The sequence below is a fragment of the Rousettus aegyptiacus genome, unplaced genomic scaffold (assembly GCF_014176215.1).
Source record: "Rousettus aegyptiacus isolate mRouAeg1 unplaced genomic scaffold, mRouAeg1.p scaffold_m13_p_4, whole genome shotgun sequence".
Lineage (NCBI taxonomy): Eukaryota > Metazoa > Chordata > Mammalia > Chiroptera > Pteropodidae > Rousettus > Rousettus aegyptiacus.
The window spans coordinates 141,627,396-141,653,147 of NW_023416307.1; the positions used below are offsets into that span (position 1 = coordinate 141,627,396).

General features: G+C 34.7%; 1 protein-coding gene and 1 pseudogene across 5 annotated transcripts in view; one reads left to right on the forward strand and one right to left on the reverse strand.

Moving 5' to 3' along the window:
• The window catches only part of CMC1 (C-X9-C motif containing 1), a 78,699-nt gene that overhangs the window by 35,412 nt on the left and 17,535 nt on the right, over positions 1-25,752 (forward strand). For all 5 annotated transcript variants that reach the window (XR_004950528.1, XR_004950527.1, XM_036219559.1 and 2 more), the window contains exon 3: positions 23,494-23,584. Coding sequence is in view for 3 of the 5 variants with exons in the window: in XM_036219559.1 (XP_036075452.1) it covers positions 23,494-23,584 (91 nt within the window). In the remaining 2 variants the exon portion in view is untranslated. The remainder of the gene's footprint in view (positions 1-23,493; positions 23,585-25,752) is intronic.
• Positions 625-18,419, reverse strand: LOC107513147 (annotated as a pseudogene).

Here is a 25,752-nt window from a genome sequence, read left to right on the forward strand (position 1 = left end):
ATAGATATGTGCTGTCCTATGTATCAGTCACTAATCACATTAGCTACTTAATATTTCTTAGTAGCACTGGCCACATTTCTGGTGCTTGATAGGCACATGTGGCCTGTGGCTACTATGTTGGATAATGCAGATATCGATCATTTTCATCACTGCAGAATGTTGTGTTAGACAGCACTGGTAATAGAGACATGAATCACCTTTTTAAGTGTATCTTCAAAAACATTTTAATACTGGTAGTTCCCTCTGTAAAGTAAATTAAAATGTGAAAATATTACATATCTTTATTTTTTCTTTTTTATCAAAAGAATATTTTTAGAAATAAGTAATTGAAACTGATCACATACAAAATAGTTTTTTAACTATTTATCTTAAATATTACGTATATCTGATTATGAGGTAAGTGATATCAAATGTTTCAATAAAAATTATATGTTTTTGAAATATGTAAATCTACTTTATCTCCATCTTAGATAGAAATATATTGAAATCCTTTTCTTAGGAATATAGTTAAACTATATTGACATATCCTGTTCTTTCCCATTACCGTAAATGTAACATTAAGTGTTAAGTGTTTATTTTTTTGCTTGGTCAGTAAGTTTACTATTGTCTTTATATGAAATATCTTCATAGAAAATTGCAGTTTGGTTTATTAGCTCTCGACACCCCCCCTCCCACCCCCGCCTGTTCCCAAGCTCTGAGAAAGCTTGCCTCCTTCCGAACTATCTGATCTTTCTTCTGGGCAAGGAAGGGACTCTTCTTTTTAACGTCTGTCTTAGGCATCTTCTCATAGACTAGATTCTCTTGTATCATTTCATGAGGTTTCTTCTATACCTCTTTCCTGTCTGGAGTTACATTGTTCTTTATGTATTGAGAGAATTGCTTTTTTATAAGCATCTTCCATTGGATAATGCAACGGTTTGACCTACATTGTGCTTCCAGTGTCCTTCTGCATTGAGTCCCTTGCTTTTGGAATCATAACCAGTGAATAATTTGGTACAGCTCCCTTCAGGGCCCCCAGACTTTATTTTCATTTGTAGTTCTGGCAAGCCCTGCATCCAAAATGTAGGTGAAGGCACCAGGTTGACCATCAATGCTTTCCGCGTTGTATTCCTCTCCAGTCACCTCCACTTGGCCTTCATAGATCTTGTCCACACCAAACTTGTGGAGAAGCCTGTGGGTCAGCAGCAGGACAGTACAATATGCTGTAGCATAGTATGTCAGGCCAACCTGCACATTGTATTTTGGGAGTTCATGAACATAAGCTGCACAAACTATCATATCCTTCTGTACGGCATAAGCAACCTGACAAACGATACCTTTATTATGCTTATTTTTTAATTTCTGGTTTTTGAATGTGCTCACAATTCTTTTTTGGATGATTATAATTATAAAGTGTAGCAATCTCTATAAATGCATAAGATTATGTTTTAAAAATACCTAATATGAATATCAAAGGTTTAAGAATGTATTTCAGACCAAATTTATTCATAACCATTATTTCATTTTCTTTTCGATTAAAAAAATTTTTAATTAAAATATTTTAAAGTTTACAACTTAATATATATAACCTAATATTTTTTAATTTTTATTTTAGGGCTTTTTTCAACTAAGACTAATATAATTTATAAAGCAATATTAATTTAGAGTTAAGTTTTATATAGAAAAGTCTGTGAATGCTCTAGGAAAGTAAAAGAATATTTTAGTTAAATTCTAAGAGTTTAGGAAGAATTTTGTGCAGCAAGTAGATTTTTCAGCAATGTTAGATTTAGATAGCTTTTATTTTTTTAACTCAGTTTTTTATCCTATTTGTAAGCATCGGGGACTAAATAGCCTTTAAATTGGTAGCATCTAAATTACCTATTTATTTAGAAGATATCCCAAGTAGGCATTAAAACATGAAAGCTGAATATAGCACGAGATATTTGTGGGACAGCAAGCAGAGTTGCTGTTTAGGGGTTTGGTGCTCCTTGAAAGCCAAGCAAAGAAGTCTAGACTTGGTATATAATAGAAAGCAGGGGTTTCCTTGTAGCAGAGGTGTTTATTTAGGGAAAATTCTGTGATCTTAGAAACTTAGTGTTATTTGGAGCCTTTGAGGTTAACTAGCCCCAGTGTAGGAATCTTTCCAACAGTGTGTATGAGACCTCTTCTTCAATTCAGGCTTTTATTATTTACTTCCCCCTACATTTTTCATTAGGTTTGTAAAAAGTCATTCTTTTAATAAAAATTATATAAGAAACATATTCTTCACATTTTAATTTTGGGCGGTATTGATCGATTCCATGCTTTGAAAGTATTATACTTTCCCAACATCCTGTCTTTAAGGTTCTAGGTTTTATAAGTTGTATTTTTACACTGTTAAAATTTATGATACTTATGTTCTTTCTATAACTGTAAATTCAGTGCTTACTACATCCTCTGTCCTGAATTCTCTTATTTTTTTGTTTTGATTCATTGTTTGACTAGATTTCATTGTTAAATAGTTTAAGAAGAGTCTTTGGGTCCTAGACTCCTAGATATCTGTTATATATGTAAATGACTGCTCGTTGCCTTATACATGTATGACATACAGGGTGGGCATAAAATTCTCAGGTCATATTTTCTTTCCCAAAGAACCTTGAACATACTGTGTTAGTATTTTATGACATTGAATATTGCTTTGAGAAGTCTGCGACCAGCTGAATTTTCATCCTGTTCCAACTCGTAACCACCCTGCCATAGGTGGTTTGATTTTTCTGCTTAGATACTAGAAAAATTCCTTGAGTTTACTGAACTAGGATATATATTGGGTGTTGATTATTCTGTATCAGTTCTTTCTAGAACGTACTGTGTCCTTTGCTTTATAGATTCAGTTCTTCATGTCAGAAAACTTTTCTTAAATCGTCATTAAAATTTTTTTCTTTTCCATTTTTGAATTCTATTCCTCAAAGATACTGATCATCCTTGTTATTTGCTACATAACAAATTACCTCAAAACTTAGTGGCTAAAACCAGCACACATTTATTATATCGCCATTTCTGTGAGTCAGGAATTCAACATGATGTAGCTGGGCCCTCTGCTTCAGTCTCTCACAAGGCCGCATTTAAGGTGTCAGCTCAGGGTCTGCAGTCTCATGTGAAGCCCCGACTGGGGAAGGATCTGCTTTCAAGTGTGCTCCGTGCTTGTTGCCAGCACTTCCCCCATGGGATGTCGTGCTGACAATTTCAGTTCCCTGCTGACTATAGTCTAGAGGCCACGCTCCATTCCTTGCCACATGAGCCTCTCCCACATGGCAGTTTTCTTCATCAAAGCATGAAAGCCAGAAAGACAATAGAGAACATCTGCTAGCAAGACAGAAGTCATGGTCTTTTGTAACCTAATCATAGCAGTGATAGCCCATCTACATTGCCAAATTCTCGAATTAGAAAGAAATCTCTAGGTTTAGCCTACATTCAAGGGGAGTGCTTTACACAAGAGCATGGATCCTAGGTGGCTGGGATCATTTGAGGCCATCCTAGAAGCTGCCTCCTACAGTAGTTGCCTACCACAGGTGTCCCCCAACCATTTTGGCATCAAGACTGGTACTCCTATGGGAAGCTAATGCCTGATGATTTGAGATGCAGCTAAGGCAGTGATGCTAGCACTGGGGAGCTGCTGCAAATCCAGGTAAAGCTCCGTTGGCTCATTGGCTTGCTTGCCCACCTGCTGCTCACTTCCTGCTGTGTGACCTGGTTCCTAACAGGCTAAGGACCAGTACTGGTCTGCAGTCCTGAGGGGTTGGGAACCCCTGGCCTACCATACTGTGGTTTTCTCTCTGTTCGCATTAACTTTTTAAAGAATTTTCCCCTGTATTCACTGCGATTATATTAAGTCATTCTTATAAAATCTCTCATTTGAATTTTAGCTTATCTGTCCTATTTCTTATATACGTGTAATGTGTTTACTTAGCACTGTTATGGATTTGTTTTGGTCTTCAGTTTATATTTTTATCTCCTCTTTCATCTTACTCTTTCATCAGCTGTTCCTTGAAGTCTAGCTTTCTTGAATTAATGTTTTTATTAAGTTGTTTTATAGTGTGACATTTGAGATGAATCTTCGTTTCCTTAGAGTGTGTTTGCAGAGTTGCCCTGCTGTTTCTCTGAAAAATTGTGGGTGAATTCTCCTTAACACTCCTGCCACCTTTTCCTGACATGTTTGTCCTCCCATGTGAGCTACAGTGTGAGGGCTGAGGTATTCTTCCGTGTACTTTTCTATACACAGAGGGAGCAGAGGGAGCAGAGGGAGCACACAGGTCAATGCAGTGTTTTTGTTAAATAGCCTTCAGGAATGTTTCCGCTTTTCCCGTGGGGTTACCTTTGTGTTGTCCACTGTATTAAGTGTGGAGCCCTGAAAAATGGCATAAACTGGTGGCTTTTCCACCTCTGCTGGGCTCCTCTGAAGTCAGATAGAGGCTTTATTCTAAGGGATTTTGTTTTGGTTTTTGCTTTTCTCTAGGATTCATATTTATGTCCTCAGTCTGCTTCTTTAAAGAATGAAGAGTGCAATTAGTAGGAATTCTTACGGTTTTTAAACTCATTTGTTTCCTCAGTGTGTTTTAGGGGTGGAATTGGGACTAGGAGCCTCGCCATGCTCATTGAGCCTTGCCAGAGTCTTTGTTTCTTGACTATTACTTTTTGAGTTTATGGTATGAGACTATACCTCTTTTCTTGTATTGTGGCAGCTAATCAATTTTATTTCCTTTTAAAACTCCTTTTGTTCATCTTATTGAGGAAAGGTTTATGAGCTTGCAATATCCTGCAGTTTTTACCCAGAACTGTCCTCAATATCTGTTGCTAGAATTGTTTTATTAGTGTATAGACTAGCTTTCCCTATCTAAAAATCTCTTTTCCTTCCTCTTCCCTAATTTTACCCTAAGTGTTGTTGCTAGATAAAGCTTTCTGAAGTGTACAGTTTAGTTCATGTGATTCTCCACACGAGAACCAATAGGATCAAGTCTAAACTCCTACATTGAAGGTCTTCCAGGTTTTTACTTAAGTCCACTTTACTAATCATAGTTTTATTCTCCTTTTTAAGCCTCATTTCTGTATAAATTTAAATATTTTTTTATTTTTCCTACATACACTGGGTAAATTTCCCAAATGTTTAATAAATAAAATGATGTATATCTACAATGTTGTTATACCTGCATGTGCTGCTCATCATGCCTTTTGTGATTTCCTTTAAGCCTCTAACAGAAACACGAGTTTTGTGGGAAGGTAAATGCAGTAGTTCCATTATTTTTGTATCCTCTTAATCTCATCCAGCTTTTTTCTTCCTCACGTTTCTTGTGACATAAAAGATAAAAATGGGGATCCATATATGGGCTGAGGCTGGAGTAGGTGATACTAGAGAAAGGGGAAGATGTTCCTTGGATTAAGATATAAGTACAGGACCTGTTTCTGGGGAGATGACAGCGAGAATGGGACGTATCAGAGGAAGCATTAGCGGTACTTGGTGATTGAGAGATAACCGTCGAAGAGATCCATGATGATGTCAAGTCTGATTGCAAATGATTTTCAAGAAGTAGGGAACCTAGACACATTAAGTTTGAGGCAGATGGTTGTAAAATATCCAAGAAGACACCCAGCTTTTAACAAAACTTTGCTTTGAGGTTTCTAATATAAGATATTACAACAAGGTTTTAAAACAAAACATATACCTTTTAAAAATGTTTTCCCTTTAACTCAAAAACCAACCAGTCCTGTAAATCCTGTGTTAATTTCCTTCCTAAGACCTTTTATATTTTGGATGGATGATTAAGTTTGAACTGTATAAATTTCAAATAAAGGAAGAGGATAATTGTTATTTTTTTGGAGGAACCCATTTTAATTGGGTAAAATAAATGTGAAGTTAGTGATTTTTTTTGTAAAGAAGCCTATAAAATATTAATGCTCAGTTATGTAGAAATTGCTATTATAGGAAATGCCCATTGATTATACTTGTCAGCGCCACCACTGGGGCAATTACTTAAACAAATTTAATTAAAAAAAAGTTATAGAACGGGCATTGCAATTATGAGAGCTTTACTCAGTTGTTATGTGTGCAAAACAGACATGCTTTTTTCCCATTAATATGCAAAAAATTTCTGTAGTTATGTTATTTTCTTAAAGAATAACTTTCTAAAACTGCAATTATGTAGTTAAATAGCAAAATTTGGGAACAGTATTTCCTTTTTGTCTGATGAACTAAATTCCTCTCTTCTACACTATAGGACAAGTAAACTTTTTATTAACCATTTCTGATATCAGATGAATTTGTAAGAATTTTTCATAAGACTTTACAAAATAAAAAAAGAACTTGAATAGCTACGTGGACATTAATGAGTACCAGAAATTAACTTCTAAACTGCTTTATTTCATAAAAAGTAATAAAAATCTTTAATTGCAAGTTAAAAAGCTAATGGAAACTAAGTTAAAGTCATCATAAAGTACTACTACCAGAAATCCTAAATTCACTCATGCTATTTCAATCATTTTTATGAATTAAAAAAAGTATTTGAACATGAGATCCTTTAAAAATCTTTCCCCATCTTCTCTTAAGGAAAAATGTTTGTGTTCATCGACTTACATAAAATACAGAACCCAGGTTCTTAGCACATGCCAACAGGGTGACTTCTAGATTTGTCATTCCAAAACCTCAGCGAATACTCATGTTTCCTATTACTCAGGAAACTAGTTAGATTATAAATGAGTCTTGGGTTAGTTAACTAAACTTATTTCTTCATTTTTTTTTTTTTTTTGTTACCCAAGTAGAAGTTGCAGAAATGCTTAGTTTATGTTACTGATTTCTTAGAAAAACCAAAGAATCTGTAGACTTCAGGAGTGGAGAATGCTGTTTTCACACTTTGCTACCATAGCAATACCTTTAGCGAGTAATGTTTTTTCAATAGATTCATTTTAATCTGAGCTCATTTTGCTTTAAGATTTTAAATCAAATTTTATGTATTTGTCCTTTCTCTTCCATTTTAGTGACTTCTTAAACTTAAGCCCTATCCTATTCCCACGAGAGCGACTTGGTTGGTCTTAGTAGCTATGCCTTCTCCTTGGTGGTTGGTGGAATAGCCATGTTTGTTGTGTTCAGGTATCTAGTTCTAGAAATTTAGTCTTATCTACAGCTATTTTTCCTTCAAGTCCATTTTTCTTATAAATGTTTTTTGATCAATCGTGTAGAATTCGAAACATCAGTATTTGTATTATGCTGTACAAGTATATAAGTTATGTTATTGATTTCTTCAAGTTTTTCCCCAAATTTCTCCTCAGAGAGACCTACCTGACAACCCTACACAAAATGTAACCCACTGTCTCCACACTCCCATAATTCTCCTTACCTCTCCTTTTTCCTATGTAAACTCTTACTACATTGTAACCTACCATACAATATTGTGTTTCTTGTCTGTCTCTTCCTTTTGAATAAGCTTCACAAGGACAGAAATCCTGATTCGTTTTACTCATTTATCCCAAGTGTCTAGAACAGGACCAGATATAGAGAAATACTCAGTAAATATTTAACAAAAGAATGAGTTACAAATGTGTTGTTTGAGTTGTTTTCCTACTGTTGTTGAGGATAAGAATTAGCATGCAGTACGCCCAGTGGCTTTCAAATATTCTTTTCACCTGGCCTATGGTAAGAAATATTTTCAAGTACAACCCAGTGTCCACATACATAAACATTTTCGTGTAGATGTATGCATTTATATAGATGAAATGTGCAGTGTACTTTGATATTTCCTATTCTTTTCCATTTTTAAAAACATGCTGTTTGCAGTCTAAATTTTAATGAGTCACTAAAGAGTTGCAGACTGCAGTTTGCATTAGGCAATAGGTAAACCATAAAAAATTTTTATGTAAGTAGAATCTGGTTTTCCCTTGTCTTCTGTGACTGTGACTGGAAGTTTTTTGTTTTAATTTCAGATTCATTTTTGAGGAGTACTTGCAACATTTATTTTTCAAGTTTCTGCGTCTGTTAGCTGCTGTTACAAGAAATTAATTCTTTCAAAAACTATGGATTAATTTTTTAGTAAAAATGAACTTCATTTGTAATGTGTGCAGTTTCTCTCATGTTATTTGTTTTTTTAAGCTTAGATTCATTTCTTTTTGATGGAGGAAGATCTCCTTCCCTATATATGGGAGCAAGTAGTTAGGATACAAATGGAGCTGCAGTGGAGTTAAAAGGCAGACATAGGATTCATTTTGAGATCTGAATAAAATTCAAAACCAAATGGGTTGGGAACAGATTGTTAGAAATCTGAATTCATCTCTCCCCCCAGCTGTTATAAGACTTAACAGACCAGGAATTATGCATATAGTCAATTAACTAGAATGTGACAGATACTTCCCATGAAAAATGTAATGTTATGACTCCTTAAATGGTTGGCTAATTACTATTGTAACCATATAATTTTTTTATACTAATAACAGAAGACCTAGGACATAACTTCTTTCTATTTGGCATAAAAAAATATGATGATTCTCTAGTTTTAAAGTTTGTACATTTTTGAGAAAGCTCTTTTTAGCTTAATGTCAGCAAAGCAGCTGCTGTTTGAATTTACTTTGTAAAACACTGAATTATTCATTTCCATAAACAAAACTTCCTTAGTAATTATTTAGCATTAATTTATTTCTCTTTATTTCAATCAACCCTGTCGACATTCTATTTTAAAATTAATAATATTCTTTGTAGAATCTAACAAATAAGACTCTGGCAGCTACTTTCTTTACCTTTTTCTGTTCTTATGGTGGAAAATTTTCAAATTCTTTTTTATTTTTATATTTTAAATTCTAATTTAGTTTTTATTATTTTAATCGAAGTTAGTAATATAGAACAAAAGTTGAAATATTTGTCTAAAGATATGCTTCCGTGATGAGTAATAAAATCAAACTAAGATGTCCGTGTTGTTCAGGAAAAATAGCATGGATTCTTTCATGAAAGTAGAGAATCCCTTTGTGCTCACATGCAGATAGCCCACTTTCCAAGTTGCATGGGCAGCCCCAGCCTCAGATTTTATATCTTTGGAGAGAGTCATATCTTAACAAATTTTGATTTTTGTGCCCTTAGTTATGGTCTATAGCTAACTTCTATGGCTGTTTCTCATGGGACAGAAATTTTGGAAATCTTTATTTTTAGGTTAATTGCATAATTCTTGGTTTCTCATATTTTTTTCTATAAGGTAAGTAACACCTATGAATTATTTAGTACATAGTAGTAACCTATAATAAATACGTATTTCATATATTTTGCATATAAATATGTATTTCACATATTTTATACATAAATTATATCTTTAAAGTACTTCGTATATTATGTATATATAATGTACATAATTATATAAAATGCACAATGTTTGACACACTAAATACTCTAAATTATATTCTTTTCAATTTTAATAAATAATACATATAGCTGTGATTTTGATTTCTTAAATATATTGTTTAAAGTTTGAAAACTTTCTATGATTTTATTCTGAATTATTGAGTTTGCCAACAAGCAAAATAATATTGCTTTTCAGTTACTCCAACAAATAATTTAACTTTATTCTTCTCAATTTTAAATTTGAAGGGAATCGAGGTATGAAACAGGAGGAAAATCTATTTCATATTCTCTTTGGCATTAAGAGTTATAAATATGTAAGCATTTTGTTATTTTAGTATTCACTGATTTTTACCCTGCTCAGCAATGATGGGTCAATGTGTCTTGCTTTATTCTGGAAAAGTCATATAGAAATAATTTGTTCGTTTTAGGTTATGTGCATGTGTTTTGGAGGTGGTGGTAGTAGAAAGAGTATGATCTAAAAAGAACTATTTCTTTGCCCACCTTATAAATATCTATCTGCCTGAAACAAGAGTCTTTTTGAGAGTAATCAGTCTTTAATAAAACCGTATTCCTAACTAGTTGAGCTGATAAATAGCGAGGTTTGTTTTAAAGAAGTCAAGTTTATTTTATGTCAGTTTTCTGTTTGCCCTGTATAAGATATATTTAATTACTTTATTCCATCTCTGTGTTCAAATTAATCATATTCTGCTACATATTGGTGCTCAAATTAGAATAATTCTTTAATCAACTGTGTTATCCATGCCATGGTAGACTAGAATAGAAAAGCTACTCTTGGCATATTGAAGATGTGTGCATTTTATTTTCTATTGTAATTTAAAAGTAAAATCAGAAATATTGATTTCTACTTGACTGGAGAGATGATTTAGTTTGAATATCAGTCTGATCTTAATCAGGTGAGAATTAATTGAGTTGGAGGTATTAGATATTCAGTGATGTTAACTGAACCATGATCAATCTAGAGAGAAGCTTTCTTTTGTACTATGTTGGAATTATCAAATAGCTCATGCACTACTATGTCAAATAATCTTTTCATTTTCATCCTGTACCTTCTTGTCTCATTATGTGCACCACTAAATTCATTCTGTACACAGACTAATCTTTAAAGTAGCAAGCTAATCACAATTTAATAGAAAATTAAAAGCACAATAATTTTGTCATAAAATGCAATTTGTTGTCGGAATTTTATAATATGTTTTTAGTGCCTAATTTTAAAACCAAGTGATTAAAACCTCTGCTTTTCAAATATACCTGAGACTTTAAAAAATCTCAGTTTTACTTTTTTTTTTTTTAATATTCAACATTGGAAGAATAAAGTGAGCAATACAGAATTATTTTAATGTTTATTTCCAGAAATAAAAATAGAGTCTGTAGCATTATATTGGTCTGAAATGTGGCATGGGCTTTTCATTTATTTTAAGAGTGTGATAGCAATATCATAAGTGTTGTGAAAATATAAATGGTGAGATAACACCTCCATAGGACTTGCTCTTAAGTAGTAAAATTGTAAAGTCTTTAAATAAACTGCAGCCAGAACTGAAAGGATCGATTTGCCTTGTTAAGTAGGGATACTACACTTAATAAATGTCTAATTAACTTTAGCATAACATGGTTTTTTTTATTCTCTTTTTTTTTTCCTCTTTAAAACTGAAAATTTGGACCTGTTTATTACCAAGGACATGTTATCATTGTCAGATTTCTTCCATCTTGGCAGTTCATGTGACCATGTTAAATGAAAGGAAAGCTAGTAGTGTGACTTTTGATGGTGTCATTTCACCTTGGAATAGTGCTTTTCATCTGGCCTGGGTATAATGGGAATAGTAGAATCTCTGTAGTTTTATATTTAGTGAAAAGGAATGTCCAGATTTGTATTTGAGAACAGCTAACATTTAATGAAATTAAACCATAGATGCAGAAATACCCCTAGAGTGTGATGAATGAGTGTTCTTAGTGAGATTAGATCCCCCCCGCCCCCCGCCAGTTGCTAAGCAGCGATTCAGGGAAAAGGACTTGTTTAAGAAAAAAACCAAGAGATGTGAACTCCACTCTCCTCTCTCCTCCACCCAAAGCTATTACTTTCTTTAACTTTTTAAAAATTACATTTTGTAAAGTTGATACACATATAGACATGTTCCTTCAGTTCCTGTTCCCCAGAACCCAGTTTTCTTCCTCTGAGACAACTGCAATTATCCGTTTCTTCCACAGCCATTTGTGCCTATGTGTGTATGTGCGTATTCTAAACAGAAATGGGAACGCACTATACTCTTCTGCACTTTGCTATTTTCAGTCTAAGTCTTGGAGATCATTTCCTATCAGTGCACTTTTTTTCAGGGACATCGTAGTATTCTGTGGTATAGAATTTCTACTTTGGCTGTTGGTGTGACTGCTAGATTAAAAGAAAGCTGATAAGTGGCTTTTAATGGTGTGAAAGGCTATTTTTTACTTATGTAAAAATATTCTTTGTTTCAGCTAAGAGAAGACAGGATGAGGAATGGCTAGCGATATGTCATTCTCTTAATTATTCACCACAAATGATTTTGGGGTATATATTTATGCATTTATCTATGTATTTATTTTTCTTAAGAGAGACATAGCCATAGTTATTTGAGAATAGCTTAATGTCTTTATGGAGGGTGTTTGTTAAAGGTGATGCCAAGCTGTTTCAAATCCTTTTTGGAGAAGCAAGGTGTTAAATACATAAATAAATTTGCACACCAGCAGATTGCGAGGAGGGTGACCAGGTTTCCTCAGTAGTCTGGAAACCACGTCCAATAAGGAAAAGGGAGCAGCGTTTATACTGGCTCTGGACCAGGAGAAGGAAAAAATAGGAATGTTATTTCCTATAGTATTTGATGAGGAGGCAGCATTAGACTAACCTAGGTTTTTTTTGTTTTGTTTTGTTTTGTTTTGTTTTGTTTTGTTTTGTTTTGTTTTATTCAGGCTGTAAACCCCTTGTCCCCACCTAACATACATACACACAAACTGGCTATCTTGTGTGATAAGGAGTTTTTTGTCACCACAAGTGTTAAATAGTGAGATGGATTACGAAAGATGTTGCGAATTAAGTAAGAGTTTAAATTAATTGACCTCTAAGGTCCTTCTCACTTTAACCATTTCCATCCCAGAAGCCCCGAACAAGACAGGTGGTTCTTTATTAGTGGTAGTTAATGGTTACTCATACTCATCCCCAGAAGAGGCTGCAAAAATCACTTCCAAGAATGAAAAAGTGCAGCAGGTTAGTTTATTGCTGGCATTACTTGTGTTATTAAAAGCATCGAGCCTACTTGTGTAATCCTGCTTGTTAAGTGTTGGGAGAGGGCACAGCTCCCTCAGGAGATGGCAAGGAAGCCCAGAAGGCTCATGTTCACAAATGTGCCAGTTTCTTTGTTGACTGCTTTGCTCAGTACTTATTAATAAATAGGTCCTTTAACTTGGAAGCTGTAAGGGGAGAAAAGAGGGAACATTTTAAAAAATGTATGGTATAAACCATACTCATCACTTATATTTCTCTTGCTTTGTCACTTTCTAAATCCTCCCCTCTGTCACTATTAATAATTCTCATGGGTTCTACTATTTGGGGAGACTTAAAACATATTTTACATGCCGTCTTTTAAAAGATAGGTTGATTTGGTGCTTTCCTCAGCTACACTGGCCTGTGCTAATGTCTACCTTTGAAATTCTGGTAGCACTTAAAATCTGAAAAACAAAATTGAGCATTTCATTATATACTGCTTGAAAGGCCACTTTCTAATGCATAAAATTCTTATTTGGAATATTTAAATATATTTTATAAGACTTCCGGAAAACTGGTATGTAACCGGAAAGTTAGGTATCCGATGTTATTTTATTTTAGATGATTGCTAAGTAGCCTAAAATCAGAGCAATAAGCTGCAGCTTATTTCTTCCCGCGGTAGTGATGGGATGTGTAGCGCCATACCCAGTCATTTCCCGGTTCTCATTTGTGATCTCATGTGAGATAACTGGCCTGGGTGAGGTCTGTTCTGTCGGAGGTTTTTCTGTGGAGGTTTTTCTGTGGAGGTTTTTCCTGTGTTATCAAGAGTAAGTGGGATTTGCAAGTACGTGCAAGTATGTTTCTAGAATTAAAAAGGCCTGCTTCTAGGCCAATCTGTGCCACATTGTATTATCTTGGAAATGTGATGTAACCTATATAAAGTTCAGTTTCCTCATCTGGCAAATAAAGATAATAAATACTTATAGTGTTTTTGTAGAATTCATGTGAGCTAATAAACAGTGTACTCAGTATGTATACTCAGTTTTGGAACATAATAAATATTCAGTACATTTTAATTATCATTATCATTTAGTTCTTATTGCTACTATTATTAACACCTTTAAATGCTTTGCAAAAAATTACAAAGTTATATGACAAAATGTAAAACCAAAAAGGAGACTACCTGAAATAAGACAGTTTTTTCTATTGGAGAAATGAGCTAATAATCATTTTAGACAAAAATGTATTATTGCCCTTTGGTTTGCCAAAAATAGAAATCATCTCTGTTCCAAGTGCTAGCTCCTAAGTGCTCCGTGTCAGAATCATATGTTATTCTCATGAAGTTTATATTCTAATAAATAGAGATAATCGGTGTATCCCTCTCAAACTTTTAAATTTTTATTAAACCCCTAAATTTTATGTATTGTTTTTTTTTGAACTTTGTTTTTGGATAAATTCAGAATACAACACTGACTAACCTCAAGAAATGATAAAAAGTGTTAAAAATTTAGACCTGTGTCAAAGAAATTAGATTACAGTGTATGCCACGGGAGAAATTATCTAAAAGCACCAAATTTATAAACATAAGGCTGAGTTAAATCAACTCAAGCCCCTCGTAGAAAGTCAGAATTATAAATTTGTCACTCATTCCTTGACTTCGTTTATATAGCTATTTGTTGAATAGCAGGTCAAGTTTATTGAATGATTATTTTTACTTAGTGTTTATTTCCTTAAATATTCTTTTGATTAGGTATTTTCATAGGCTTAAAAGGATCAATGGGTAGAAAAATATATCCTAAGGAAAGGTACGGAAGATTACTGAGCCTCAATAATCATGAATTTTAAATCATGAAACAGTACCCAACTAATCACTAGCTGCAAATTTGCATCTCACCTGAGGTACAGAGAACTAAAAATACTTTGAGTTGTATTGTCCAGTATTGTAGCCACTAGACATATGTGGCTATTTAATTTAATTAAAATAAATTAAAATGAAAAATTATGTTTTCCAGCTGCATTAGCCACATCTCAAGTGCTCAGCATTCACATGTGGCTAGTGGCTACACTACTGGAAAGTGCAAAGAACATTTTACCGCTGCAGAAAGTTTTATTGGATAATAGAAATAGAATGTAACTCATAATTTTTAATTTATAGTAGCCACATTTTAAAAATGTGAAGTTAATTTAAAATATAAAGTTAATTTCAATATTTTATTTTATTTAATGTACTATATTCAGAATACTCTTTTCAACTTGCAATCCATATAAAAATTATTGAGATATTTTACATTACTTTTTTAATCCTAAACTTTCATAATCTAGTATGCTTTTTACAGTTACAATATATTGTAATTGGGACTCAAATTTTTACTGCTCAGTAAACACGCATAACTAATGGATGCCAAATTGCACAGTGCGCGGATTAAGGGGTTACAAACCCAAGTTGATCAAATGAAGACACAACTACTTGGTATCATTATGGAATTCTTTCTGTGTCTGCCACTATATTATAAACACACTGGTTAGGAACCATATTTCGTATTTCATGAACACTTAATTAAAGAAATAACTGTCCTAGAGAGTTGAAAATAAAAGCTATGTTTAATGCATAAGAGATAAGGAGTAAAGATTTTTGTTTGCTCTTATATCCTCCCTGGTATTATGTGAATCAAAGAGATCTTTGACAACAGTATGACTTAAAATTGTAACATAAAAATTAATAGGTGATTTTCACTACTCATTTTAGTAGATGCCTCAGCAGCATACTGCCACTCCTTCTTTAACCCAGACTATCCCAGAAAAGGTAATCATCTGATGGAAGCCTTTTATTTATTTATTTTTGTATTTTAACATTAGATTAAGAAGTTTACAGACAAAGGGATAGTGACTTGAAAAGTATTAATAAGAAATAAACATAGCAAGCCCAAATTTTTATTTTGACTTTCCTTGTTTTGAAAGTTTTATACTTGAAATGGTCAATGTTCCTTCCTTCGAATGCAACTAAACTGAATGAACCTGAACTATATCTATTTTATAAATACTTGCTAGATTTCAGGCACATCTGTAGTAGGTTCTGGTTTACCATTAATCCTGGTTCCGCTTGTCCTTGCATCCTTAAAATTTTCGAAAACATCGATGACTACAAATTTTGTTGAGGATGGCCGTCATTTTTGCTCCAAAATTTTAAGAGTTTCATTTTTGGACATATGTGTGCAATAAATACAATTTTCTTCTGGCCATCTTTGTTGATATACTTCCGTATATCCTTGAGCACAGTGGGATGGTATAGATTCTTGTTACATAATACAGCATGAAAAGGTCCTCCTGTTGAATGACTGTTGGGATGAGAATACCATATTTCTCTTTTGTCCTTCAAAATGTATTATTTATTCATCAGTTTCTGATTTTGAGAAAGTTCATCTGGGTATTGTCATCTGAAGATACATAGTCTGATTATGCTTGTACAATCAATTTCACCATCATTGGGGTCCAGAGTGCTGCTACTCAGTTTCTTTGCATTTATCTTCTGATTCATCTAATAATTGTGTAATATCTATTTGGCAAATTTTTGCCACAGTAGGCAGTGTATTAGTTTACTATTGCTGTTGTAACATTATACAAATTTAGTAGCTTAAAACAACACAAATTTATTGTATTTACTGTTCTGTAGTTCAGAATTGTGACATAGGTCTTACTCAGTTAAAATCAAGATGTTGGCAGAGCTGCATTTCATTCTGGAGGCTCTGCAGGAAAATCTGTTTCTTTGCCTTTTTCAGCTTCTAGAAGCCTATCTTACTTAGCTCAAGCAACTAAAACAAAAATACCAGAAATGGGATGGCTAATAAACAATAGAACTACAATTCTGGGTGCTGGGAGGTCTAGATTAGGGTGCCAGCACGGTTGGGTTCTTGTGGGAGACCTCTTTCCGGTTGCTAGCTGCTGACTTCTTGTCTTCTTAGGTGGTGGAGAGCAGAGAGAGGAAGCAAGCTCTCTCATAATTCTTGACAAGGACACTAATCCCCTTCATGCACGCTCCACCCTCATGACTGCCTAATCCTAATTACCTCCCAAAGGCCCTTCCTCAGTACCATCAAATGGTGGGAAGTGGGAGGCAGCAGAGGTTTTTAGGAATTTTGGGGGACTCAGACATTCAGTCCATAACAAGGCCCCCACTTTCGGTGAGTGTTCCACTTTTCCCGTCTTTAATGCCAGCAAGATAACATCTCTGACTCTGCTTTTATTAACACATCTCTTTCTCTTACTTTTTTCCTTCTGTCTTCTCTCTTCCACTTTTAAGCTCCCTCAGGATTCCTTTGGGCCCACCCGGCTAATTCAGGATAATTTCCCTACTTTAAGGGCAAGCTGATGAGCAGCCTTAATTTTCCTTTACCCTGTAACCTAACAGATTCACAGCTTCCGGAATTAAAAAACAAACAAACAAACCAAAAAACAAGAAGACTACTTTTATATATTTAAGAAGAATGATGTAATTAATACATTAGGCAATGTAGTAAAACTGAAGTAAGGATGATAATTTATTTCACTGTTGCATTATTTTTCTAGGTAACTCCATCATTTTGTTTTCTTATTATTTTAGTCATTTTTAGTATAGCTAGGAATAATTGATGAGTCATGATGAGATAATTCCTAGGACATTATAGTAAAAAGTTTTAAGATGTAGGAAAAATAAGCTCATTAAGAGTCTATATTGTATCTTAGCCTTATAGAAAGGTCCAGTGGGCCTCTATGATAATGGCAAGATAGAGTAAGTTTTATTGTTACAAAATATGTAATTTTCTTTGTTTTTTTGGGGGGCTGTGGGGAAGACCTCTGAGAAAGAATAAAAGCGATGAAATACTATTCTTATAATAGTTAAAACTACTTATAAAAGAAACTCTCAAAAATACAATTGGGTCCAGTGGACCCTGATTATACAGAGGGTCATTCACTTGGTTTCCTTGGCTTTGTGATGCCACATAATCCTCCCTCTTTCCAGTCTCCTCTCTCTCAGCTAGATGCTTAAATATTGGTATTCCTTGGTGATTGCCCACGGCCTTTTTTGTTTTTATTATTTTTTATACGATACTGTTATCAAAATAGTATCTTCAGACCCATATGGCTAACTGCCCTCTACTTGCATATTTCACAGGCCTCCAAGCTGAGCATGTCTTAAACTTGTCATCTTAACCCCATTTCCCTCCCACGATTCCCATCAAAACAGGACATCATATATTGTTCTTTTCCTGGTGTTTTTTAAAGTCATATAACTGTTCCATCATTCATCCTGCAACAAATTTAGGAGTTATCCCTTGACTCCTCATCTATTACTCTCATAACTAATTACATCCCAGGTCGTGTCAAGTTTCAGTTGTAATCATGTGCTGCTCTCCATTCCCACTTCCTCTGTCTTTTTAGCCCCTTGACGCCTTTCGTTTGGATTATCATACTAACTTCCCAACCAGTTTTCCTATTATTTCCACTCCTGCCTCCCCCTGTCTGCTCTCCTAGTTCTCTGAAGAAAGTCTCATTGTGCCATTTCACTATTTAAAACCCTTCTGAATATTTCCATTGCCCTCAGGAGAAAGCCTAAGCATCTTAACACTGCCTGCCAGTCATAATTGGTTCATGCCATTCTTCCTCGACCTCCCACTCATCACACACACACACACAGGCACAGGCACACAGACACGTGCATGCACGTACAACCAAATAACCTGAGATCTTCCAGCTCTTCTGAATTACTCTCTGTCTTACGTACTTCCCATTCACCTCCAGACCTTCCCCTGCACCCTTCCATTTGTCCAGAACATTCTCCTCCTCTTTAGCTAGGTTGGTATAGATCATAGCTTACAAGTCCTCCTGGGAAGTTTCTCTTGAATACTTTTGGAGTTCCAGTTCTTTGCTTCTATGCACCTCCCTCCTCTCCTTCTACCAGAGTAGATGTCAGACTCTACTGTCAACACTTTTTAATTGTCTTCCTCAGGGATCGTTGTTAGCTCCCCCAGGGCTGAAACCCTCTCTGTCTTGTTTAACATGGAAACCTCAGAACTTAGCGCAGTGCTGGGCACATAGTAAATATTTCAAAAATGTTTGTTGAATGAATGAATGTTATTTTATGAGTCCTTGTATAAGTACTAAAAGAATATATAAAAAATTAAAATTTTAATTTATTGAATCAGTTAATACCTGCAAAGCCTGAATTAACTCATTGGACAGTGCCTGGTACATAGTAAACACAGCAAGTGTTAGCTGTTATTATTGTTGTTGCTACTGTGAAGGCAGGAATGTTAGTGATTTTTTTTCTTTTTCAGTCTGCTTTGGTAATTTATGAAAAAAAGGAAATATTTACAGTTGGAGCCCTTCTTAAACATTAGACAGTATTTGGCAATTTCGCATCTATAGTGTTTTAGATTTGTTTTTGGAAATGGAAACATTTTTGAGGTGTGAGTGCAGTGAAGAAGCCACTGTTTCAATATTTGTATCTTGTAAAAGGTGTTACAGTTTTTGCATGTTGTCCCCCCCCCTGCCCCCGCCGCCATCCTCCCTGCCCCACCTCCACTTGAATGGTTAATTTTGTAGATCCCTTGAAAATTTGCCTGGAATTCTGTTGTTGTTAGAATGTTTGCTGGCAAATACTCAGATACACTTTTCAACTAAACAGAACTTATTAGCTGTCCTAATTAGCTTCTCATCCAGTCTGGAAGCCTTTATAATATTTGGCTTTATCTCTGGGTTGGATTGGATTTAATTATTTCCAGAAGTCAAACTACTGCTATCAAAGCATGCAGGGAGATCTACAGTTTCATTACTAAATTTTATAAAGGAATGTACATAGAGTCAGAACAGTTTGCAAAATCTTTCACAGGAACTTCATGAAATACTATTCATGCAGTCATTTATACCAAAAAACGTGCTTCGTGGCTCTGTGGCCTTGCTTTCCGTCAGCTGGGCAGTCATTAGAAGGAGGACAAACTGCTGTCATCGTTGTCTCTGTCTTGGTTCAGGCCTTCATCGCTGCATTTGAAACTGGTGAGCTCAGAACCGAGGGTGACCTCCTGTTGTCTTCGGGCACTTTTTACTTCACAGCTTTCAGACGGGATGATGATTACTGAGAGCAGCACAGCACTTAGGCATTGTCCACAGGGACCTGACAGATTGTTCACTACAGAACTCTTCACTTAAAAGATAGCTTTTCCTGAGAAAAATTAGTTTTGGGCTTAAATTTATGTTACTGTTTTAAAAACTGCAGACATCTTTGTCTGAGAAAAAGCTTACAAAAGTTGGCACCTACCTAGACCCTCTCCACACTGTATCATTTTCAGTTTCATATTTTTAAAATCTTATGGTTCAATAACTTGTCAAAAAATCTCACTGTTAATAGTACCTTTTCTTTATTCTTATCCAGTTCTATAAAAGCAGTTTAATGCTTAAAATTTCCAGTTGTAGACTTGGTGATATATATATTAGGGTGATTTTAAAATCTGCCCTACTACATGTCATTAATAAGCACAGCCTCTGAACTGTTTCCCATTTAAATTAAATCAAAGTTCTAGAATTTAAAGTTGAAACCAGTAAGATGATGGTATAGCCACAGGAATATTACACATAGTTTATATGTTAAAATTGTAAATTATATTGGTATCCACATATAGCTGCGCTTTCTGTAATGCTGAAAAAATAGGTACTTTGTAATCACTTTACTGAAATGAAATGAAAGTACTGAAAGTTAGAAGTAAAGGCTATGTCTCTAAAGGTGGTTATGTAAATGTTCATAAGCTTCAGATTTTTAAAAAATCTATATATAAATTAGTGGATCTAGAAATGGAGTGGTTCTGCAGAACATGAAACATTGGGGATTATTTCTTTTAATTTGGTATGTTTTTTAAGTGTCATCTCTCATCGAATGCTCTAGTTCTAACTGGATGACTGCATTTGCAAAATAACATGTTACTCGAACTGAGTAAATGAAAAGTGTAAAAGAGCAAGTTCCCAGTGTATCCATTTCCGTGCGTAGTTGCACCATGAGTACTTATCCTTGGTTTAATTAAGAAACCTTATTATCGGGTGCTATTTAAATATTAAAATATATTCATAAGTTCTATTAGTGAAATGAGTTAAAAACAATTTTAAACCATTTATTTCTCTTACTGGTTTTATACAGAGCTCCCCAAACAAGTTTTTCTTATATAAACTGGAAGTTATATAGAATACTTGTACTTAATTACAATATGATTATATTGCCCATTATCTTAGACTAAAATTAAGAGAAAACTGCACCTCGTAGATGTTTTTCCTAGATGTGCTTGATACAAGTTTTATTATACATAAAGAATATTTTTACCAGTAGTTTATTATATGGTTTTAAGTGGCTTCTTTCTGAAAAATGACAGTTTAGAAGACAAGAGACTCTCATATTCTGGATATTTTAAAGAAAAAGTCTTCAGTGCTATCTTTAAGCATATTTCTGTAAATTTTGGAATAACTGTAATAATCTCTCTACTCTCACAGTTTATTGCTACTAATTTGCATTACTTAGGATATACTTAAGTCAATAAAATTTTATTTTCATAGTCTTTAATGGTAATTAAAATTAAATTATGTATTTACAGGTATACAAGCTGTTTAACATTTACATAATGTTGAAAGAAGCGATTTAAATTGGATTCATTTGAGAGTACCACTTTAGAAATAAGTTGGCAGTATTAGCAGCATAATTATTATATGAATGTATGCTAATGTGGTATGAAAGAAAGATCCTCATTAAAATCTTGTTGCTAAACAAGTGACAAAACCTTACAAACAGCTTGAGGCTTCAGGCCAGTCACAGTTATTCCTGAAGAGATTTGGACAAGTGTGAAAAGATATAGACTGCCTTTATTGTCATCAGAACACATAAATGGTACCTCGCAGCAGTCTGTTTACAGTAGGCAAAGCAAATCTTAAAGTAATGCAATGCCTAAGCATTCTACTGAGAATTTTTCAAGTTGTAAAATATTGGGTTTGTTAAATTCAGAAAGTGGACTTCGGATAATAGCCACTGTGTTCGTGTTTTCCAGAGAAAGACTGGGTTTGGTCAACTAGCTTACTTTGTTAGGCAAATTAGTGAAGCTAATGATCTTCTAGACATTATCCAAGTGGGCTGATCTGGTTAGGTCTGTGAAGTCACAGTAGGGACAAGGTGGCTCGGGGGAGTCAGCCCATTACTGTATGGCATTTCCCTTAAAGAAACCCTTAGCCAGGTTTAGTCACTTCTGGATTAACTTTATGTGTGTGTTCTCTTTGAGTATTGCTGATGTTTTCATTTTTATTTGGGGTCATAATCCTTGCCACTAGATTTTAATATCACGCTATAAGCAGAAAAATTAACGTGTTGGAATGCTACTGACATTCCAGAGTGAAAATTTTTGCTGGCCCTGTGGCCTCCCCTCATGATCTCTATTGATAATGAAATGATTATCAGTCTGCTTTGTCTTTTTGGGTTGTGGGGAGACCTTAGTCAAAGCACACCAAAGAAATTCCCTTGGTCCGATTCGGCCCATGTGTCCAGCTCATCTACACAGAGAGGAATAAGAACATTTGTAGTTGCTCTCAGGAATCCGAGAGCAAATGGCGGAACTGCTGAAACTGGCGAACAGGAGCTCAAGGAAGCTAGTCCTGTGTGTCTTTCGAGTGGAGCATTACATGTCCCCTGTGACGTAATGTGATCATACGCATTAAATTATTTGATTTAAAGTCATTTCCTGCGTCTCTTGTCCTTGTTCATGTTCTGCCACTTATCCTTCAAAGTATGCTATGATGCTGCAGGTAGATATAGATATCTAGGCTATAGGGTCCTCGTCCGAGTCTTTTTATACATTTTAACAAATCTCAATCATTACCAGTTTGCTTATAGTTTAAATATATTTTTGTTACATATTATAAGTATGTGTCTTCATGGAGACTCCTGAAATTACCCAGTTTCTTTAAAATAGTTATAAACTATATTCCTTAGGAACTGGAAGGGTAACACATAGCTCAAGAAAAGGAAATCTTTATAATTTTGTACTAAAGGAGTTATAGAAGATATTCAGGAAACTATTTTTGTGCCTACTGCTTCTTTGTGAGGATGAAATCATAATTTAACATCTGATGCTGAAATGGTTGATTATTTATAGAAGGTTGGAGCTGGTAAAGCCTGGAACTAGAGCAGCCAGTGGTCAGGAAAGGACCAGCTTAGTTCAGGAGAGTAGTTGTAACAGGTAGGGAGCAGAGCACACACTGTCCTGTGCAAAGGATAAGGAAGGACTGAGTCTGACGCAAAACAAACGTGAGGTAGATTAGTAAGTGGCCCAGCTGTGGGTGGATTATAGCGCCAGGCTTTTCTGGATTGTAGTCCAGGGAAGGTAGATACCAAAGAGTCCAGTACAGTTTAAAAGGCAAACAACCAGAATGGAAGAAAGCCTTTTGACTTTTCTAGAGCATCTAAGAGTTAACTTGAGAATGGAGTGGGAGCCTGTTAGAAATCAGGGCACCATGGCAAGGTTGTCTTAAAGAAAGGGATGCCGTGATGCCATCAGGAGGCATCCAGACTGGACACTACACGTCCATGTCTGGAAAAAGCTCCCCTTTTAATCTTCTTACTCATTGCTTATGGAACACACTTTTTTCTCTATTAGAAATTCTATTTATTCTCTACATTCCCTACTCACTCTGTGTCACAGGTCCTCTCACTCCTTTCAAATGTCATGATTTCTACAAAGTAAATAACACTCGTTCTGCCTTTTATTTATTTGTGTGCATGTCTTTGGTGGAGCATATGCTATGTGCCAAGCACAATCTCGGTTAATAAATATGAAATGAATGAATGTTTTAGAGCTCTCAGAAATTGAATTGATATAATTACAAGTCATTTTTTTTCTTTCCAATCTTTTTATTTCAGATTTTACCAAATGTTGCAAGGATTCTGGAATCCTTATGGTAGTAAAATGCCGGAAAGAAAATTCTGCATTGAAAGAATGTCTAACAGCTTAGTAAGTAGCTACCTTCTCCTCTGCGTGTGTGTGTATAATATCTGGTAGATAAGAGTATGTTATTTAACTCATTCAATGTAATATATTCTGTATTTCCCCCACCAAATCCATCATATTGTTGGCTGGGGCTAAAATTTCAGTTTGTTAAAGATTATTCCCCCCCTCCCCCAAAAGCAACATCCTTATGAAGAGTTTTTGCAAGTTATGTGGGTCAGCATTGTATCTGATTAATAAGATGAGGTCAGCAAACAAAAATATTTGATTTTTCCTATGATTTAACCAATTCCTTTTCATGAACAGGTTTATCTATAGAATATATTATAGGTAGTTTTGTATTTATATCTCCTAATGAAAAGGTACTGAATTATACTATCTCTAATTAGACCTTTGCCAGTCTTATGATTTTTTAAAAAATTAATATACGTTAATTCCTAGGTAAGTTCTAATCAAAGGAAAGACACAGGTAAATTAGATTTTTAAAGTTAATTAAATTACTTTTTAAAATAATTCTTAAATATATTTCTGATATTTTGTTGTAGTTTCTTGAATCTTAAAGTAAAAATATGCAAAGTTCTTTGAATTTTCTGTTGAATCACCCCATATGCTTTTTTACCCAGTTATTGTCAGACAGTATTGAAGAATACTTTCATATTAGTTGATAGTTGTAGCTGAGATCTTAGCGTTTTGGTAAGCCCTTATTGTATACTCTTCTCCTCTAGCCTGTGAAGCATATATGTCAATATGATTTGATACTTTTAGGGAATTAAATAAAAAGTAGTGATTATGTGAATCTTGTATTTGTGTTCTTTTTTTGATAACAATGTACACATGAATGTATAGACTTAGAATGCTGTGGTTGGAAGACTTGAGAGATTAATTTCTACATGAGGAAGGAGATAAAAAACATTCTAGGTCCACATTTTTTTGTCTCGAGTTAATAATAAATAACAATAATTCTGATAGCAGTCCTTATTTATGGGCTGGAACCTGCACTAAGCATTATACTTTAAAGGAGGAGGAGTTCATTCTGTGGCTTACTATTTTTTTAACGTCTCTTTTATATATTGATATTGTTGTTGTTTTTATGTTCAGAATTTTTACACCTCAGTTTCAGTCATCATCGTAACTTGTTATTCTTAGTTTGATATCTTCTCCCTCCTTCTAGACAGGGCTGCACTTAGGGCAGAGCTGACAGTAGCAAGGACTGTGGAAAGGGCGGCATAGGCTTTATCTGGATGAGCTGGGGTGTAGCTAGCCATGCGACCTTGGGCAGGTTACTTTCTATAAGATGGGATAATTATTCCTAATGGAGTGATTGTGAGGTGCTATAAGTAAACACCTTACCACAGTGCTGGCACATAGTAGCTCCTCAATAAATGTTAGCTCTTTTTTTGACTGTATTATTTGTTAGCTTTTATTTTCTAAGTATTAGTTATTTGAATAGCCTTCCATCTCTCACCCCTAGAAGTTAGAGAAAAATAACAGATTCTAGTCCATTCTGTGGGAGGGTCTGGGAAGGGTGCGAGGAGGCTACTTCTGTTTGGAGGAGAGACAAGCAGTGAAGCAAACAAAGAGGGATGTGATACTTGCTGCAAGTAAATCGAGAGTTAGGAAGGAAGGATTTTATTTGACCTTAAGTATTAACATATGTTAAGAAATAGTGTATTTTCATCTTTGAATAAGAAAGTGCTCTTATTATTTGCTGTGGACATCCTGTAAAATGAACATATCAACCATGTTCTCTCATTTCTGACATCTTGAAACATTAATGGTTTGTGCTCTTTTGTTTCTAGCCGTCTTATCGTCATTCATTCAATAAACTGCAGTCTGCCTTCTGTCCTCACTCCACTGAAACTACTCTTCCTGCAGGTTCTAATGGGTTTATGGTAGCCACATCGAATACATTTTCAGTCCCTTCTTTTACTTGACTCTGGAAATCTCTTAAAATTCTCTTCTATCTGGCTTCCGTTATAACGCTTTCCTGTTTCCTCAACTTCTGCATACTACTTCTCAGCCTTTTCTTCCTTAACCTATTCCTTAAAATTGGTTCATTGGTTCCCTTCTCATTCTGAAGTCTGAGAAAGTTTAGGTTGCACCCGTGGATTCAGTTACTTTCTTGTAGGTCGTGACATTTTTCCGCTTCTTTCTTCAGGTCCAGAACTGAACTC